Below are 15522 nucleotides of genomic sequence, written 5' to 3'. Positions count from 1 at the left end.
AACTCTTAAAGAACACCTAGACCATTCATTCCAGAGTACATCTCCTCATGTTTAATGGGGCTATGTCTCATCACTCCAATAAGTTTTAATCCTTTTGAAGATAACATCTTCAAGTTATCTTCATGCCCCAAGCACCTAGTAGGTGCTCAGTCAATACTTGAATCTAAAAAAAACCCAAAAAAACCTTTTCTCAGTCCAGTATTTTTAATGGTCCAAGTAAGAATAGAACTTCAAAAAATTCAAAGCTAATTAAATGTTCAGAGCTTCTGAGATAGGATTTATTTCTCTGTTACAATGGTGTGATCACTCACCGAGAGCCAGACATCCTGGAATGCAAAGTCAAATGGGCTTTAGGAAGCATCCCTACGAACAAAGCTAGTGGAGGTTATGGAATTCCAGATGAGCTATTCCAAATCCTAAAGATGATGCTGTTAAAGTGTTGCACTCAATATGACAGCAAATTTGGAAAACTCAGTGGTGGCCACAGGACTGGAAAAGGTCAGTTTTCATTCCAGTCCCAAAGAAAGGCAATGCCAAAGAATGTTCAAACTGCTACACAGTTGCACTCATCTCATACATCAACAAAGTAATGCTCAAAATTCTCCAAGCTAAGCTTCAACAATATGCGAACTGAGAAATTCCAGATATTCAAGCTGGATTTAGAAAAGGCAGAGGAACCAGAGATCAAATTGTCAACATCCATTGGATCAAAGAAAAAACAGTAGAGTTCCAGAAAAACATCTATTTCTGCTTCATTGACTATCCCAAAGCCTTTGACTGTGTGGATCACAACAAACTATGGAAAATTCTTTGAGTTGGGAATGCCAGACCACCTGTCCTGCCTCCTGAGAAATCTGTAGGCAGGTCAAGAAGCAACAGTTAGAACCGGACATGGAACAACAGACTGGTTCCAGATCAGGAAAGAAGTACATCAAGGCTGTATATTGTCACCCTGCTTACTTAACTTCTATGCAGAGTACATCATGAGAAATGCTGGGCTGGATGAAACACAAGCTGGAATCAAGATTGCTGGGAGAAACATCAATAACCTCAGATATGCAGATGATACCACCCTTATGGCAGACAGTGAAGAGGAACTAAAAAGCCTCTTGATGAAAGTGAAAGAGCAGAGTTAAAAAGCTGGCTTAAAACTCAGTATTCAAAAAACGAAGATCATGGCATCTAGTCTCATCACTTCATGGCAAATAGATGGGGAAACAATGGAAATAGTGACAAACATTTTTCTTGGGCTCCAAAATCACTTCGGACTGTGACTGCAGCCATGAAATTAAAAGATGCTTACTCCTTGGAAGAAAAGCTGGATGACAAACCTAGACAGCATATTAAAAAGCAGAGACATTACTTTGCCAACAAAGATCCATCTAGTCAAAGCTGTGGTTTTTCCAGTAGTCATGTATGGATGTGAGAGTTGGACCATAAAGAAAGCTGAGCACTGAAGAATTGATGCTTTTGAATTGTAGAGTTGGAGAAGACTCCTGAGAGTCCCTTGGACTGCAAGAAGATCAAACCAGTCCATCCTAAGGGAAATCAGTCCCGAATATTCATTGGAAGGACTGATGCTGAAGCTGAAGCTCCAATATTTTGGCTACCTGATGCAAAGAAGTGACTCATTAGAAAAGACTCTGATGGTGGGAAAGATTGAAGGCAGGAGAAGAAGGGGATGCCAGAGGATGAAATGGTATTATGGTATCATTGACTCAATGGACATGAGTTTGGGTAAACTCTGGGAGTTGGTGATGGACAGGGAGGCCTGGCATGCTGCAGTCCATGGGGTCACAAAGAGTTGGACCTGACTGAGTGACTGAACCAAACTTAACTGAAATTTAGAAAAGAGTATCACACAATCTTTGTTTTTCATTTTCCCTAAGCATTAAGTGGTTTCTGGTCAGTTTACAAAGGGTGAGTGAGGTAAAATAATCTGTATTAGATAACTCAGGGTAGTTGGTGCTCGAATGAACAGACCAGCTCTGCTGAGACGAAATAATTAGTTTCGTATTCAGGTTGTGCTCTTGATGCAGCTTGTTCTCTGGGAAACGTGGACTCTTAGTCACTAAGAAGATGGGATGAATGGAGAATCTGGCTTAGTGAAACTGTCAGAAGCACCAGAAAAGCACCTGCAAAAATATGAACTATCGAGTAGAGATCAGCTGACTCATCTCTATGTATGAGGGACTGCATATTTTCATGAGGCTACATATCTGTAAAATAAAATTTGAGCTCTCTGGACATAAAGTAGAAAGCACAGATACCACCATCATCAATATTTTCTGTTGGACACCTCAACATAGCCACAGTCAACAGACTGTGGATGAATATTTCTAAGCAATTTGGAAAAAAGAAGTCATATTGATTTTAAAACTTTTTAAGAAATATGCAGATTTGCCAAGGTTCTCATCACCTTTCTCTTGAGTTTCATTTCCTTCTCTATTTTCCAGTGTCTATGTCATTTCTCTGCCCTTTGTCCATAGCAAAATGTTCTGACATTTTGGGTTAGAGCAAAATCTCATTTCTAAAGGTCCCAGTTGTTCACTGTGAGATGGGACCATGTCAGTTTTATATGACTTCCTTTTAGTGCTCAGTTTCAGAGTTTAGTTTCTCCAGTCCCTTCATAATGCCAGCACTTTGTCACTCCTTCTTTCCCAATCATTTTCTGAGCTTTATCTTGTACTTCTTTTAATACCGATACCTCTGTCTTGGAAGTTATCCACAAATTCACATCAGCAAGAAAATAGCAAAAGGCAGCAGCTTTTGCAGCTAACTTATCATTATTGCCCCCCATAAATAATAAAAGTTTCCACTTTTAAAAGCATAGTGTATTTTTATTTTTGCATTTGATGTGTGAGAAAGCTATATGTATAATGAATCTTTGTATAAAAAATTGTATTTTCCTGTTGACCTTTGTTATAATGTCAGAGCTGTAGATGCAAGTGAAAAAAATTGGTTTTCATTCCTAATTTTCCCTTTAGGCTGCTGGGTTACTTCTCCAAAACCAATCTTTGTATATGTTTCCTCTCATAACCCATTTGTAAACTGTGAAAAAATTAATAACTACATAAGATTTTTATATGTAGTTTATTTTTATTTCCGGAGAAGGCAATGGCACCCCATTTCACTTGAAATTCTTATTGTTTCTGAAGTTTTATGTTTAATCAGCTGTATTGTATTTATTCTGGGGAAGTTCCTTAATTGCATCCCTAACAAAGTAGATTTGAGATAAACAGGAAAGATACTATCTTCTTCAATATTTATTAGATTTACAGTTAGTGAAATAACATACTGTCGCTATAATGCCCTGAATTTTGGGGGCCTGGAGTAGTATTATTTTTCCCCCTCTTTGAGAATTTTAACTCTAGGCATGGGATAAGGTTTGAATTTATGCTACACCTAGATGCCCAGGAAATCTCAGCTCCAGAAACAAAGGCTCTCTCATTGGTAGGACTCTATAGTGTTTGGAAAATCAAAAGAAATCCCTGGGAGGAAACAAAGCCAACCCAAACTCTACTGGATTCTCACAGGTAAAGCCACACCAAATAGTGGCTTGCACCCAAGAGTAAATAACATACATATGTTACTATCTACAGTGAGTGAGAGATGGTGTGGTATCATAGAAAAATAGTTGGTCTTTGTCCCAGTTTCTGGCATAGAGCTTCTATGATGCTTGGAATTTCCTGAGTGGTAACGGATAATAGGAGTGTCTTTTGTTCTAATGAGGTGACTCTTGGCAGTCCCACAGAGAGCTTATGCCAGGATAGGGGCTAGTCTCAAGAAAGACCAAGCCTTGATTGGAAACATGGAACTTTCAGCCTCATTCTTCATGCTCTGGGGAGACAGGCTGGAGATTGAGTTAATAACCAGTGGCCAATGATTAAACCAATCATGATGAAATCTCCATAAACCCCCCAGATGATGGGGTTTGGAGAGCTTCTGTGTTAGTGAAGTTCAGTGAGGTACTGGGAGAGTGGTGCACCCAGACAGAGCTTGGGAGCTCCCTGAACACACACACATGCACACACCTCTATATACCTTACTTTGCCCTATGTTTTTCCATAAGATGTTACCAAAAAAACCCAAATGAACTTTTTGGCAAACCCAATATCTCTTCAGTTTGGTTGTTCTTGAGTTGTATCCTCTATGATAAACTAGTAATAGTAAGTAAAGCACTTCCTGAGTACTATGAGTCATTCTGGAAAATTATAAAACCTAAATTGGGGGTGGTGGGAACCCCCAATTTATAACTTCTTGATTAGAAGTGTAGGAGACCTGGGGCTTGTGACTGCCATCTGAAGTGGGGGCAGGCAGTCTTGTAGGATAGATCCCTTAATCTGTGAAGTCTGTATTAACTCTGGATAGTTAGTACCAAAGTTGAATTATTAAAAGCCCAGTTGGTGGCTGAGAGTTAGAGCAGTGGTACAGAAAACACCCACATATTTGGTGTTGAAAGTGTGTGAGGAAAAGGCAATCCTATATTTGGGGTCAGAAGTGAGACTTGCTAAAATGGTTTTGGCTCATGGAAACATGTGGTTTGGGAAGAAAAAGGATAAAAGAGTGGAGGGTGAGAAATCTTTGATGGGTGGCCACTCGTGGTGTGAAACTGCAGTTGTGCTGTGATTAATTACTAAAGATAAGAGTTACCCATTGTAGAGATGAATCCAATGCCTGGGAAGCTGATTCGCTGAATGCATTAAGAAATACAAACTAACAAGAGAAAAGCAAAATATACAGTCTTGATTATCATTACCTGTTACAGCTAAAATGAAATTAAAAGAGAGTTTGAATTGGATTAATATTTACAGTTCATGGGGTTCCAAAGAATGGGACATGACTGAGTGACTGACACTCATTCAGATTCAAAATGGATGGCATAGAGAGACAAAGAAATAGAAAATATAAGGAATGGCTTCAGTGATAACAGAATATTGGATGAACAGAGGTAAGAAATGTCCAGCTAAAATTCTTCAATGAAAGAATAGCAGGGAGTAAGGATTAGTATTTTTTTTTAATGTTGACAATTTTTCAGAATATATGAATACATGATTCTTTAGATTATGGAGCATGGTGACTTCCAGGTGAGGACAGTGTTTATGTTGGTAGGAGGTAGGGAATGGTTGGGGATTTTTCAGAGGCCAGTAGAGGTTACCTGGAGAGCTAGCAATTTTTTTTTTTACATTATTTATTCTGTAATAATTAGTTTAGCTGAGCATTTGTTTTGTGTAAATTTAAATGTCTGTGATATTCATAATAAAAATGATTTAAAGAATAAATGAGAAAAGATGAATAACTTGGCTGAAGGGACTTTCCTGGTGGTCCACTGGTTAAAAAACTGCGCTTCCAATGCGGAGGGCCAGGGTTCAGTCCCTTGTCCGGTAACTAAGATCCCACATGCCAATATGGCGTGGCCAAAAAGTAAATTAAAAAAAAAAAAAGAATAACAAAAAACTTGGATGGGGCTCTATTTTAGGTGTGAAAAGCAGTGATTATCTCTGGACCACAAGATCATCAGGAAAAGCTCCTGCTTAAAAGGTGTAAGGTAACTGAGCCAAGTATTAAAGCATAAGTAAATAAGACCTGAATGCCAAATATGTAAAACTGAAGAAAAAAAAAAAAGGATAATACTGCAAAATAGAAATTTCCAATTCTGCACACAACCGATCTGTAGAGTTTAAAATTAAGAACACAGAGACATTGTTTTACATAATTGAGAGTTCAGTCTTTAGGGATTTTAATGCTCAGCTGCATGATTCATTAGACAGCAGTGCCTAGTGATTAACTATATTACAGAGTGGCTAGATTAGACAACATAAGTAAGTGTTTCAGGAAAAGTAAAATCTTAACATGAATATTTACCTCACTGCTCCTTTACCTGCCGAAATGAGCTCAGTTAATTTTGAAATTATTATGGAGCTTTTTTTTTTTTTAATGTAGACTGAGGTAACAGGTGATGGATAAGAGCCTGAGAAACTGTTAAGGCTGCCAAGATAGACAGCAGAAAGGGATTACTCTGCTCATGAAGGAATAAACTTGGGGAGTGTATTTGGAGAGCTTAGAGTGGGAAAAGAGCCTTGGTGGGAAGCTGCCCTGTAAGTTGTGCATGTGTACATTACAAGGTTTCTCTGAGCATGATGGATAAAATACCTGACATCTCTTTCTGCCATGTATCTCATTCCAACCACACCACCTTGCCCCAACACATTGGTTTTTCTTAGGAGGCTAGAGTAAAAACTTACATTACTTCCATTTATTTTTGAATTACTGACTGGTATTTCTTTAAATGAAACATTGTTTGTCTTCAGTCGGGTCCCATAAGAAAACACATTGAGCAGGATGCGTTACACTTTCAGAGAGGTCCAGGAGAAATGCAATCATAGAAGGCAAGAGACAGTAGATGATGGAGACCAGAGGTGAGCAATGTTGTAAATTGCTACTGTAAAGGATAAGTGGGCTGCTCACTGAGAAGTGTTTACTTTCACTAGATAGGATAGTGCCAGAACACCACTCTTCCCATTGGGAAGACCAACAGTTTAATATTTTAAAAACAGAGACTTTAGCCCCATATTTGAGGAATTTCTTTACTTTGGGAATAATTCTCTATTTCTACAAAGAATTCTTGTGGTACAAACATGAGATTATCTGTCTTTATAACCAACCTGGCTGTAACACTTTCATAATGATATTGGAGATGTAGGCTCTTTAATTCTATAAAAAAATTTTGATTAAGTGAGTTAGAAAGAGGAGGAAAATAGTTTAATCTTGGAAGTTCTTGATCATGATAAAATTATAATATTTTGAAGAAGAAAGAATAAAATAAGGAATTTTAACTTCCCATTTTAGAGAGCATAAGACTGCATTATCCTTACTGGTAAATGATGACTGAACAAGAACAAGGTTATAAATTTCAGTGAAAAGCAATTTTTAAAGGTCTATTTTAAAACAATATATTATTCCTCTGAACATACATATTTACTCTTGGGAATTAAATTACATTGGAAAGACAAAATATGACTCTATCCACCTAAGTGTTAAAGTAATTGATATCTGATCCAGAAAACTTTTCTATTAAACATTACTAAGCACAGATCCATTACTGAATATTTATTTATTTTGCAAATAAATCTTGATGTTTTCATCAAGTGGAGACAGGATATGCTTATTGTATTACTTTATTATTATTAAAATACAACCATGCAAGAATAAGAACTATAGAGAATTGCATTATTTCATTGGAATATATGAATAAAAATCTCAAGCAAAATCTTTATAAATGAAAACATAATAATTCTAGGGTTACTGAATTATTATTTGTTTTATATATGCTGACTACTCTGCATGAATCAAACTAGATTTTTCCTTAAATAAGAAAAATGGATAGCTACACTGCTAAAATTCAGTAATTTCTTTCCTCCATGAGATATAGTACAATATAGCTCTATTATAATATAGCTTTAAGATTTTGGTGAGTCTTACCACATTCCCCACATAGCAAAGAATGCACAGTGAGTTCCTGAGGATATATAAGCCTGTTTGTCCAATGAGGCAGATTTGAATTTTGATCCTCCCTTATCAGTCTTGTAGAGGTCATAAGGGCAGTATAAACATGGTCTTAGTGCCTGCCACTGAGGGAGGCTTCCCTGGGGGTTCAGTCAGTAAAGAATCCTCCTGCAATGTGGGAGACCTGCGTTCAATCTTTGGGTTGGGAAGATCCCCTGCAGAAGGACATGGCATCCCACCCGAGTATCCTTGCCTGGAGAATTCCAAGGACAGAGGAGCCTGGTGGGCTACAAGCCATGGGATTGCGAAGAGTCGACATAACTGAGCGACTAAGCACAGCACTGAGGGTGAAGTGAGTTTTTCTCATAATAAATCACTAATTTAGTTGGTCTATTTAATAAAAAATTAAAACTATTTAGACCTCTATGAATTTAAAAATGAGTTTTTCACAGTTTTTTCCCTTTGCAATTTATTTTTCATGTGAAAATCCCTGATAAGGGTGGCTGTGAATTAGGGGTTAGCTAGAAAGAACACACTGCCTGGGGGATCTCTATCATGAATACTCTTCTTGCTTATCACCATCACCTCTGCCAGCTATTACTGGGCTCACAGCATTGTCACATGACCAAAGAGTAATGAACTCAATACTGTGTACGCTTGCTGAAGGTGACCTGGAGTTGGGCAGAGTTTCTGAGCTGGAGGTTTGTCTGCCAGCCTCTGCTGGGAGAGCTAAATGTACTAGTCTCCAAGTTTTAATGATAATACCTACTTATCCTGTAGAACTTCGATAGGTAGACTTTTCATCCAAGATCTTCAAGGTACAGATTTTATGACCTTCATCTGTTGACTGTTGATTTAGATGACTTCTAAAACTCCTACCTGTGACCTCAGTTTTTCCTGCTGCAATGCAAACTGCATAGTTGTGTTCTGTCTCCTGTGGGGCATCTGTGTCTCTCCTGAAATGTTCCCTTTCTTTGAGTGGGTACAAACACATATGTATGAGAACATCCACCTGTAGTGTAGTTCAAGGAAGGGAGAGTGAGTGGGAGGTAGAAGGGAATGTACACAAACTGAGTGTTTCTGAGGGTGAGTTTGACTGCACATGGGGGGATGTTTATCCTTTCTCCATTGAGTTCACGTGAATTTATTGTGTACCCTGTAGATGGGGTAGGAAAGCATCTACTAGTTATGATGTAAGGTAGTCTGTTAGAGTTAATCACCTGATTTAACAGAGAACCTCCAAATCTCAATGATCTGAGACAAGATAATTTTTTTTTTAATTTGTATAGGTATTCAGTGGGTTGCCTTCCACATGGTCATTCAGGGACCCAAGCTTCTTTTGCCTTGTAGCTTCTTTAGTTCTGCAGTTCTACCCACTCAGTCAGTAGCAAGGGAAAGAGGATTCTATATGGCAGAAGTTATGGGTCAGGCCTGCGAGTGGCATACATTATTTCTATCCACTTTCAAACACTGTCTGTTATTGAGTCACCAACCTCACTGAAGTGTAAAGAAAGCTGGAAATGTCTTCTGGTTATGCATGGAGGGGGAAAAGAAAATAGTTTGGTAAACAACTAGCTAGTCTTTGCCACTTTTGGTGGCAAGGACTTCTATTCCCAAACTGCTCTTTCATCTGTTTTCTCCTCCACCATTCTTTTAATTAGAATCAGCCTTCCATTCCACAATTTGCACTTAGGTTTTAATTGAAATATTCTTTAGAAGAGAGGAAAAATACAGTCCAACTTTCACCCTGAAGTATAAATGACTAAAGTCAGGTATATTGTAGCATTACCTAGTATATTGTCTGGAATATATGTATTTAATAAATATTTGATGAATAAATAAGTAGCTGAATATACAACTCATTGCCACTGTAGATGATCTTCTTGTCCTGAGGATCTTGGGATTCTGGAGCATGGAAAAAAGGATAAGAGAAATGGCAGAATAACACAGCAAGTTGGAGAGAGGACGAAAGTGACTTCCAGTCTCCAGGGGAGAAGAGGAAATCTCTAGAGTGAGATCTAGAATTAGCATTTTGGCAGGGAGAGGGGATCTTAGAAAGTAGCTCTTGTCTGGGCCAATTTGTGTGATAGGGTGGCTGGTGTACATATAAAAAGAATCTGCACCAGGAAGCAGTATGGGGACTCATAGAGGTGCCCTTGGGTTCTGCTCAAACTAACAGAACTCTCTCAGGTTGCACTAGCCGTGTAATCAGCAGCTGTGCCAGCCTGCACCAGACTTTGGAAGAGGACCCTTTCCTCACATGCCCTCAGGCTTCTGGGCTTCCCTGATGGCTCAGCAGGTAAAGAATCCACCTGCAATACAGGAGACGGAGATTAGATCCCTGGGTTGGGAAGATCCTCTGAAGGAGGGCATGGCAACCCGTTCCAGTATTTTAGCCTGAAGAATCTCATGGACAGAGGAGCCTGGAGGACTACAGTGCAGGGGGTCACATGAGTTAGATACGACTGAGGTGACTGAGCACACACGTACAAGCAAGAGTGTTGAAACCAGAGGAGAACGAGAAGAAAGTCCCATGGGAAGCGGGAAAAAGTGGTGAACTGGATCAGATAATTACTGAGGAGAATCTAAATTTTAGAAATGATTGGACGGGATTGTGTCCCATAGGGTGGGAGAGAATACATTTTTGGCTCTGGACAGATCAAAGGCAAACGTGTAGGTTAAAAAAAATTCTTATGTTTGTACATATTTGCTGTGTAACTGTCCAGTTACACTGTATGACTATTTGTTGAAATAAGTAACTGAATACATTTTTGGCAACATAGAAGCTTCTTAAATTCTATCAGAGCAGATAAAAGGAGAATCTCCGGGCTTCCCAGGTGGATCAGTGGTAAAGAAATCCACATGCCGATGCAGGAGACACAAGGTGAGGGTTTGATCCCTGGGTTGGCAAGATCTTCGGAGGAGGAAGTGACAGTCCACTTGACTATTCTTGCCTGGAAAATTGCATGGACAGAGGAGCCTGGTGGGCTACAGTCCATAGGGTTGCAAAGAGTCAGTCGCGACTGAGCATGCTTGCCACAACAAAACACTGTTCTTCTAGGCCCTATCTTTCTTTGTATGACTCACTGTCAAGCTACTGCCTTTGGCTACTGATACCTGCCCAAATCATCACTCTGCACCTCTTGTGAGAAATATACAGAAGCTAAAGACCACATCTGACCTCCTCTCTTCCTCACCTTGGAATTACTTGAGGGGAAAAGAAGAGATGCCACTAAGACCTGCAATACGGTTAGTAATAGTGGTTTCACTATCATTCCAGCAATAGCTTTGGAGAGACCCTTTAATCAGTGCAACAGAGGCAAATAATGCATGTCATCATCGTAATAGTCTGTTAACCCAAAGTACCCATCATACAGAGCAAAGAACCCAACCAGTCCTTATGAAATTAAAAATTCAAGATTGCCTTCTCTACCTCCCCTTCTCCTTCAGAGACTGCATCTTTTCTCTCTCTGTTCTCACACAGCACTGTCACAATCCAGCAATTAGTAATTATAAAATAATGGAAACAATCATCAGTAACTTAGAATTATCTTCTCTTTCATAGTATAAGATTCTTTAGCATGAATCGCCTTGCCAACAAATCATAATTCATCTTGATAACAAGTTTGATGGAGTCACATGAGACATGAATCTGTCTCACTAATGTTTTTATTGTTTTTAAATCCTCAGTGGCAACACTGCTTCCTAAGTATTAATTAATCTTCATAACTTCTCTGTGAAGTAGGTTAAATATAACTAAATTTATTCTACCAGTAGAGAAATTGGCAAATCGGTGATCTCCTCAATGAATCCCTCTTCATTACCAATGGATCTGAGAGCAGATGTGGAAATAACTGAATCTTATTAATTTTCCATGATTCTAGATTGACATAATTGATTTCACTCTTTTCCTCCCCAAAACCCTCTGAAGATATCCATAACAAAATGATAAGTGATTTATAACAATTAGCAAAAATTGTGAGTTCTGAAATATTTTTATCTATTCTCCTCAGAATGCTCAAATTAAGGAAATCAGCATGAGTAGTCATTATAGCATGTGATTTCTTCTCTTTCTATGCCTTCAAATTTTCATTGTTCCTTAAGGTTTTACTGTTTATCTTTTAAAAATATCTTTTTTTTTCTGAAGAGCTTGGGGCATTGTGGAAGAAACAGATTCCATAGGACCTAAAGTTAATGCTTTCATTCCATCTTGGCTTCTATCAGATGGAAATAAGGTACCCCAATGCGACGACATGGGTTCAAATCCAAGGCTCGCTGCCACTGATGTGGTGGTTTTCTGCATATCTTTGGAAAAACTGTTTCTTCTGGTTATAGTTCTCATTTCTACATGAGAATCATCTTAGTCACTTGAGTTATGAGAGTAACAAGAGATAATGAATGTTGAGTAGCTGGCACCTTAAAACTGATCACTAATGGAGTATGTTATTAATCATATAAATCAGTGATTTGACTCTAAAACCCTAACAAAAGGAATGCAGGGGGCTTAACAGGAAGATACAATATTAGGTGTATGTACTGAGAGATTTTGCTTAACATGGTAGTCATTGTTGATGGGTTTTTAATTTTGAAAGTAACAAAATGGTCTTTAATATTGTTTTGAGTCAATGATTTAAAGACAGTAAAACAGCAATAACAAAAGCTTTCGACAACTCTTAGTATCTTAGATAACCGGATATTTCTATCTCCGTTAGGGATTGGCTTTTAATTTAATACAAGAAAATTCTTAATTTAGAATAACATTTGGAACATAGTAGAAAGTATTGAATGAATAAAAGCAATTGGCTTCCAGAGACAAAAAGAGCAAAAAAGAACACCACCAGTGTTGTGTTCTTTGTATATACTTGACTATCTAGGTCTCCTTTGGATACCAGTGGCTGAAGAACATTTAAAAAAAAAAAAAGAAGACGGGCATTTGAGGCATGAGATAAATGGAGCAAGGAAAATAAAAAGAGAAGGGACTAGAGAAAAAATTTCATCTTCAGGAAATACTGGAATCACCTAGTCTACTGATGAAGGATATGAAAAAAGGTGACATTTTACACAAGTTACTCCTTCATTTTTTTAAAAAAATCTTACAGTTTCTAAGTGTTACCTCTCCTCTTAAAAAAAGAAACATGACCGATGACACAAGGGATATTACACTAGACCTATAAGGCTAGCTCTACATAAAACCTAGAAATAACTTTCTATTTCAACTCAGTTCAGTTCAGTTCAGTCGCTCAGTCATGTCAGACTCTTTGCGACCCCATGAATTGCAGCATGCCAGGCCTCGCTGTTCATCACCAACCCCCGGAGTTCACCCAAACTCATGTGCATCGAGTCAGTGATGCCATCCAGCCACCTCATCCTCTGTCGCCCCTTCTCCTCCTGTCCCCTATCCCTCCCAGCATCAGGGTCTTTTCCAATGAGTCAACTCTTCGCATGAGGTAGCCAAAGTGTTGGAGTTTCAGCCTTAGCATCACTCCTTCCATTGAACACCCAGGACTGATCTCCTTTAGATGGACTGGCTGGATCTCCTCACAGTCCAAGGGACTCTCAAGAGTCTTCTCCAACACCACAGTACAAAAGCATCAATTCTTATTAGGCTAGTATCTTTTTAAAGGGGCTTTTTTTGGGTGGTGTCTTGATATCTAATTGAAGGTTGCAGTGACTTTCTTGCTTCAAATGAGTAACAAAATTTTAGTAAACATGGTGCTGTCTCTATTTCATATATTGGGCAATTGCATATAACCATTTTGTTACCTACACAAGAATTCAGAATTTTGAAAACTAGTTCCTCCGTATCACATTGATAGTCAGTCAGTCAGTCACTCAATTCAGTCGCTCAGTCATATCCGATTCTTTGGACCGTAGCACCCAGGACTGATCTCTGTTAGGATGGACTGGTTGGATCTCCTTGCAGTCCAAGGGACTCTCAAGAGTCTTCTCCAACACCACAGTTCAAAAGCATCAATTGTTCAGCATGCAGCTTTCTTCACAGTCCAACTCTCACATCCATACATGACCACTGCAAAAACCATAGCCTTTCAACTCAACAGATTATTAAAAAAAAAATTCCTTAAAACTGAAATAACAAAAGTCAGAAACATCCCTGTATTTGTTTTTTTTTTTTATAAAAATAAAATGTCAGCTGATACTTTGAAGATACTGATTCTTACCTGTGTAAATATACTCCACGTATGCAGGATGAATTTTTGTGAAAACTTCTTTTACTTTTTCTATTTTATCAGCTCTGATTTTTGTTGCAAATGGTGTGTACATAACTGAGAAAGATTCCGCTCTGGTGATGGCTTCCTCAATCATGGCCTAAGAGAAAGCAAATTACCCATTTGGCATCAATAACAATATATGACTTTTTAAGAATGTAAAAAAAATATAATTACCTTTATGGATGATTTAAAAATCTATATACTGTACTGCAGAGATAACATTTTGGTCTTGAATATTCATTAGAGTGAACTTTTAATTAGTTCTGGAAATACTCTTTCATATTAGGAAAACCAATTAAATGGAGAAAGTTTGTAAACAGACACCTCTAAACTGAGCTTGCTTTAAGATAAAAACAAAAATTCTATTTTCTGAGGTGTCATTTTTAACTTGGTTTGAAACATAAAATTCTTTAATATAATTATCTTATGAACAGACACTGATGAGCAATTTGTTCTTTAAAAAAGTAATTAAAATATCTAGATTTAAGTATTGTCTATAAATAACCTGACAAGCTAGACAAACTATATTTTTCTTCTTCCAATACCTGGCAAAGTCTTTTGGAGGTATAAAAAAAACCTTCTCATTTCCCTCCTAGTAAAGCTTTCCTTCCCTGCAGATCACAATGGTTGAGCCATTTGAGATGGATTCATCTATTTAAGAATTTCTTTAAATTTTCTTTGTTCATGTATGGTACCATTCTTGATAAAACTTGTCATCACCCAGAGCTTCCTGTTTTAACAAGGTCCATTACTATTTGAAACAGACCAAAAGGGAAGTTATGTGAAGTTTTAAAAAGGAATTTATTCCTTTCCTACAACTTTTCCTTCTAACAAGCTTTAACAGTTGAATAAAAAGTAGAACTGTCTATAGTTATCTCATTTTTCTGAAAATAGCATAAAAGAATATTATAAAAATTCATATATACTTATAGGAATAGTTTTTCCCCTGAGAACTCAGAGTGTCAACAACCAATAAGGAAGAATAATAGATTTGAAGTTTCCAACAAAGAAAATCATTTAACAAACAGCAACTTTATTATTACCGGCATGCTACTGCTGCTGCTAAGTCGCTTCAGTTGTGTCTGACTCTGTGTGACCCCATAGATGGCAGCCCACCAGGCTCCCCTGTCCTTGGGATTCTCCAGGCAAGGACACTGGAGTAGGCTGCCATTTCCTTCTCCAATGCATGAAAGTGAAAAGTGAAAGTGAAGTCACTCAGTTGTGTCCGAACCTTCGCGACGCCATGGACTGCAGCCTACCAGGCTCCTCCGTCCATGGGATTTTCCAGGCAAGAGAACTGGAGTGGGGTGCTATCGCCTTCTCCGTATTACCGGGATGGTGTATTGTTAAACAAGTTTTAGGCTAATATTAAACTCAATAAGGAGTTGATTTTAAACTGAGAGACTGAATTTAACTTGATGATATCCTACTTCATTCCTCAGTGACTCCAAATGGCCTCTATGATCAGTTTTCTAACTTACAACTTAAATTTGTTGTGGGGCAAATTTCTGAATGGTTGAAGGAAAGAACTTGTCCACAAGACTGTCCTTTACAGGTTTGAAGAACTGGAAGGGGAACAAATATGATTGTGATGCCTAATCCAGAGCCAGCAATTAGATGGAGGTAGCCATGGATTATGAAGCAGTGGATTCTGAGAGTGCAGCAGGTCGGGATGCTGAGGCCTGGATGCGACGATGGAAGGCTTACAAAGTGCAATGCAGGCAGCAGATCTGGAATTCAGAAATGTGGATTAAGGACTCAAGCTGTTTAGGTATCAGGTTCTGGT

General features: G+C 38.2%; 1 protein-coding gene across 1 annotated transcript in view; it reads right to left on the bottom strand.

Moving 5' to 3' along the window:
• Positions 1-15522, bottom strand: part of SPATA16 (spermatogenesis associated 16) — a 382020-nt gene that overhangs the window by 53437 nt on the left and 313061 nt on the right. The window contains 1 exon segment of the mRNA XM_068968836.1: positions 13686-13833. Within this exon segment, the coding sequence (XP_068824937.1) occupies positions 13686-13833 (148 nt within the window).

Source organism: Capricornis sumatraensis, chromosome 1, assembly GCF_032405125.1.
Source record: "Capricornis sumatraensis isolate serow.1 chromosome 1, serow.2, whole genome shotgun sequence".
Classification (NCBI taxonomy): Eukaryota; Metazoa; Chordata; class Mammalia; order Artiodactyla; family Bovidae; genus Capricornis; species Capricornis sumatraensis.
The sequence above is the reverse complement of the archived record's forward strand: the minus strand, read 5'-3'. Positions and strand labels throughout refer to the sequence as shown.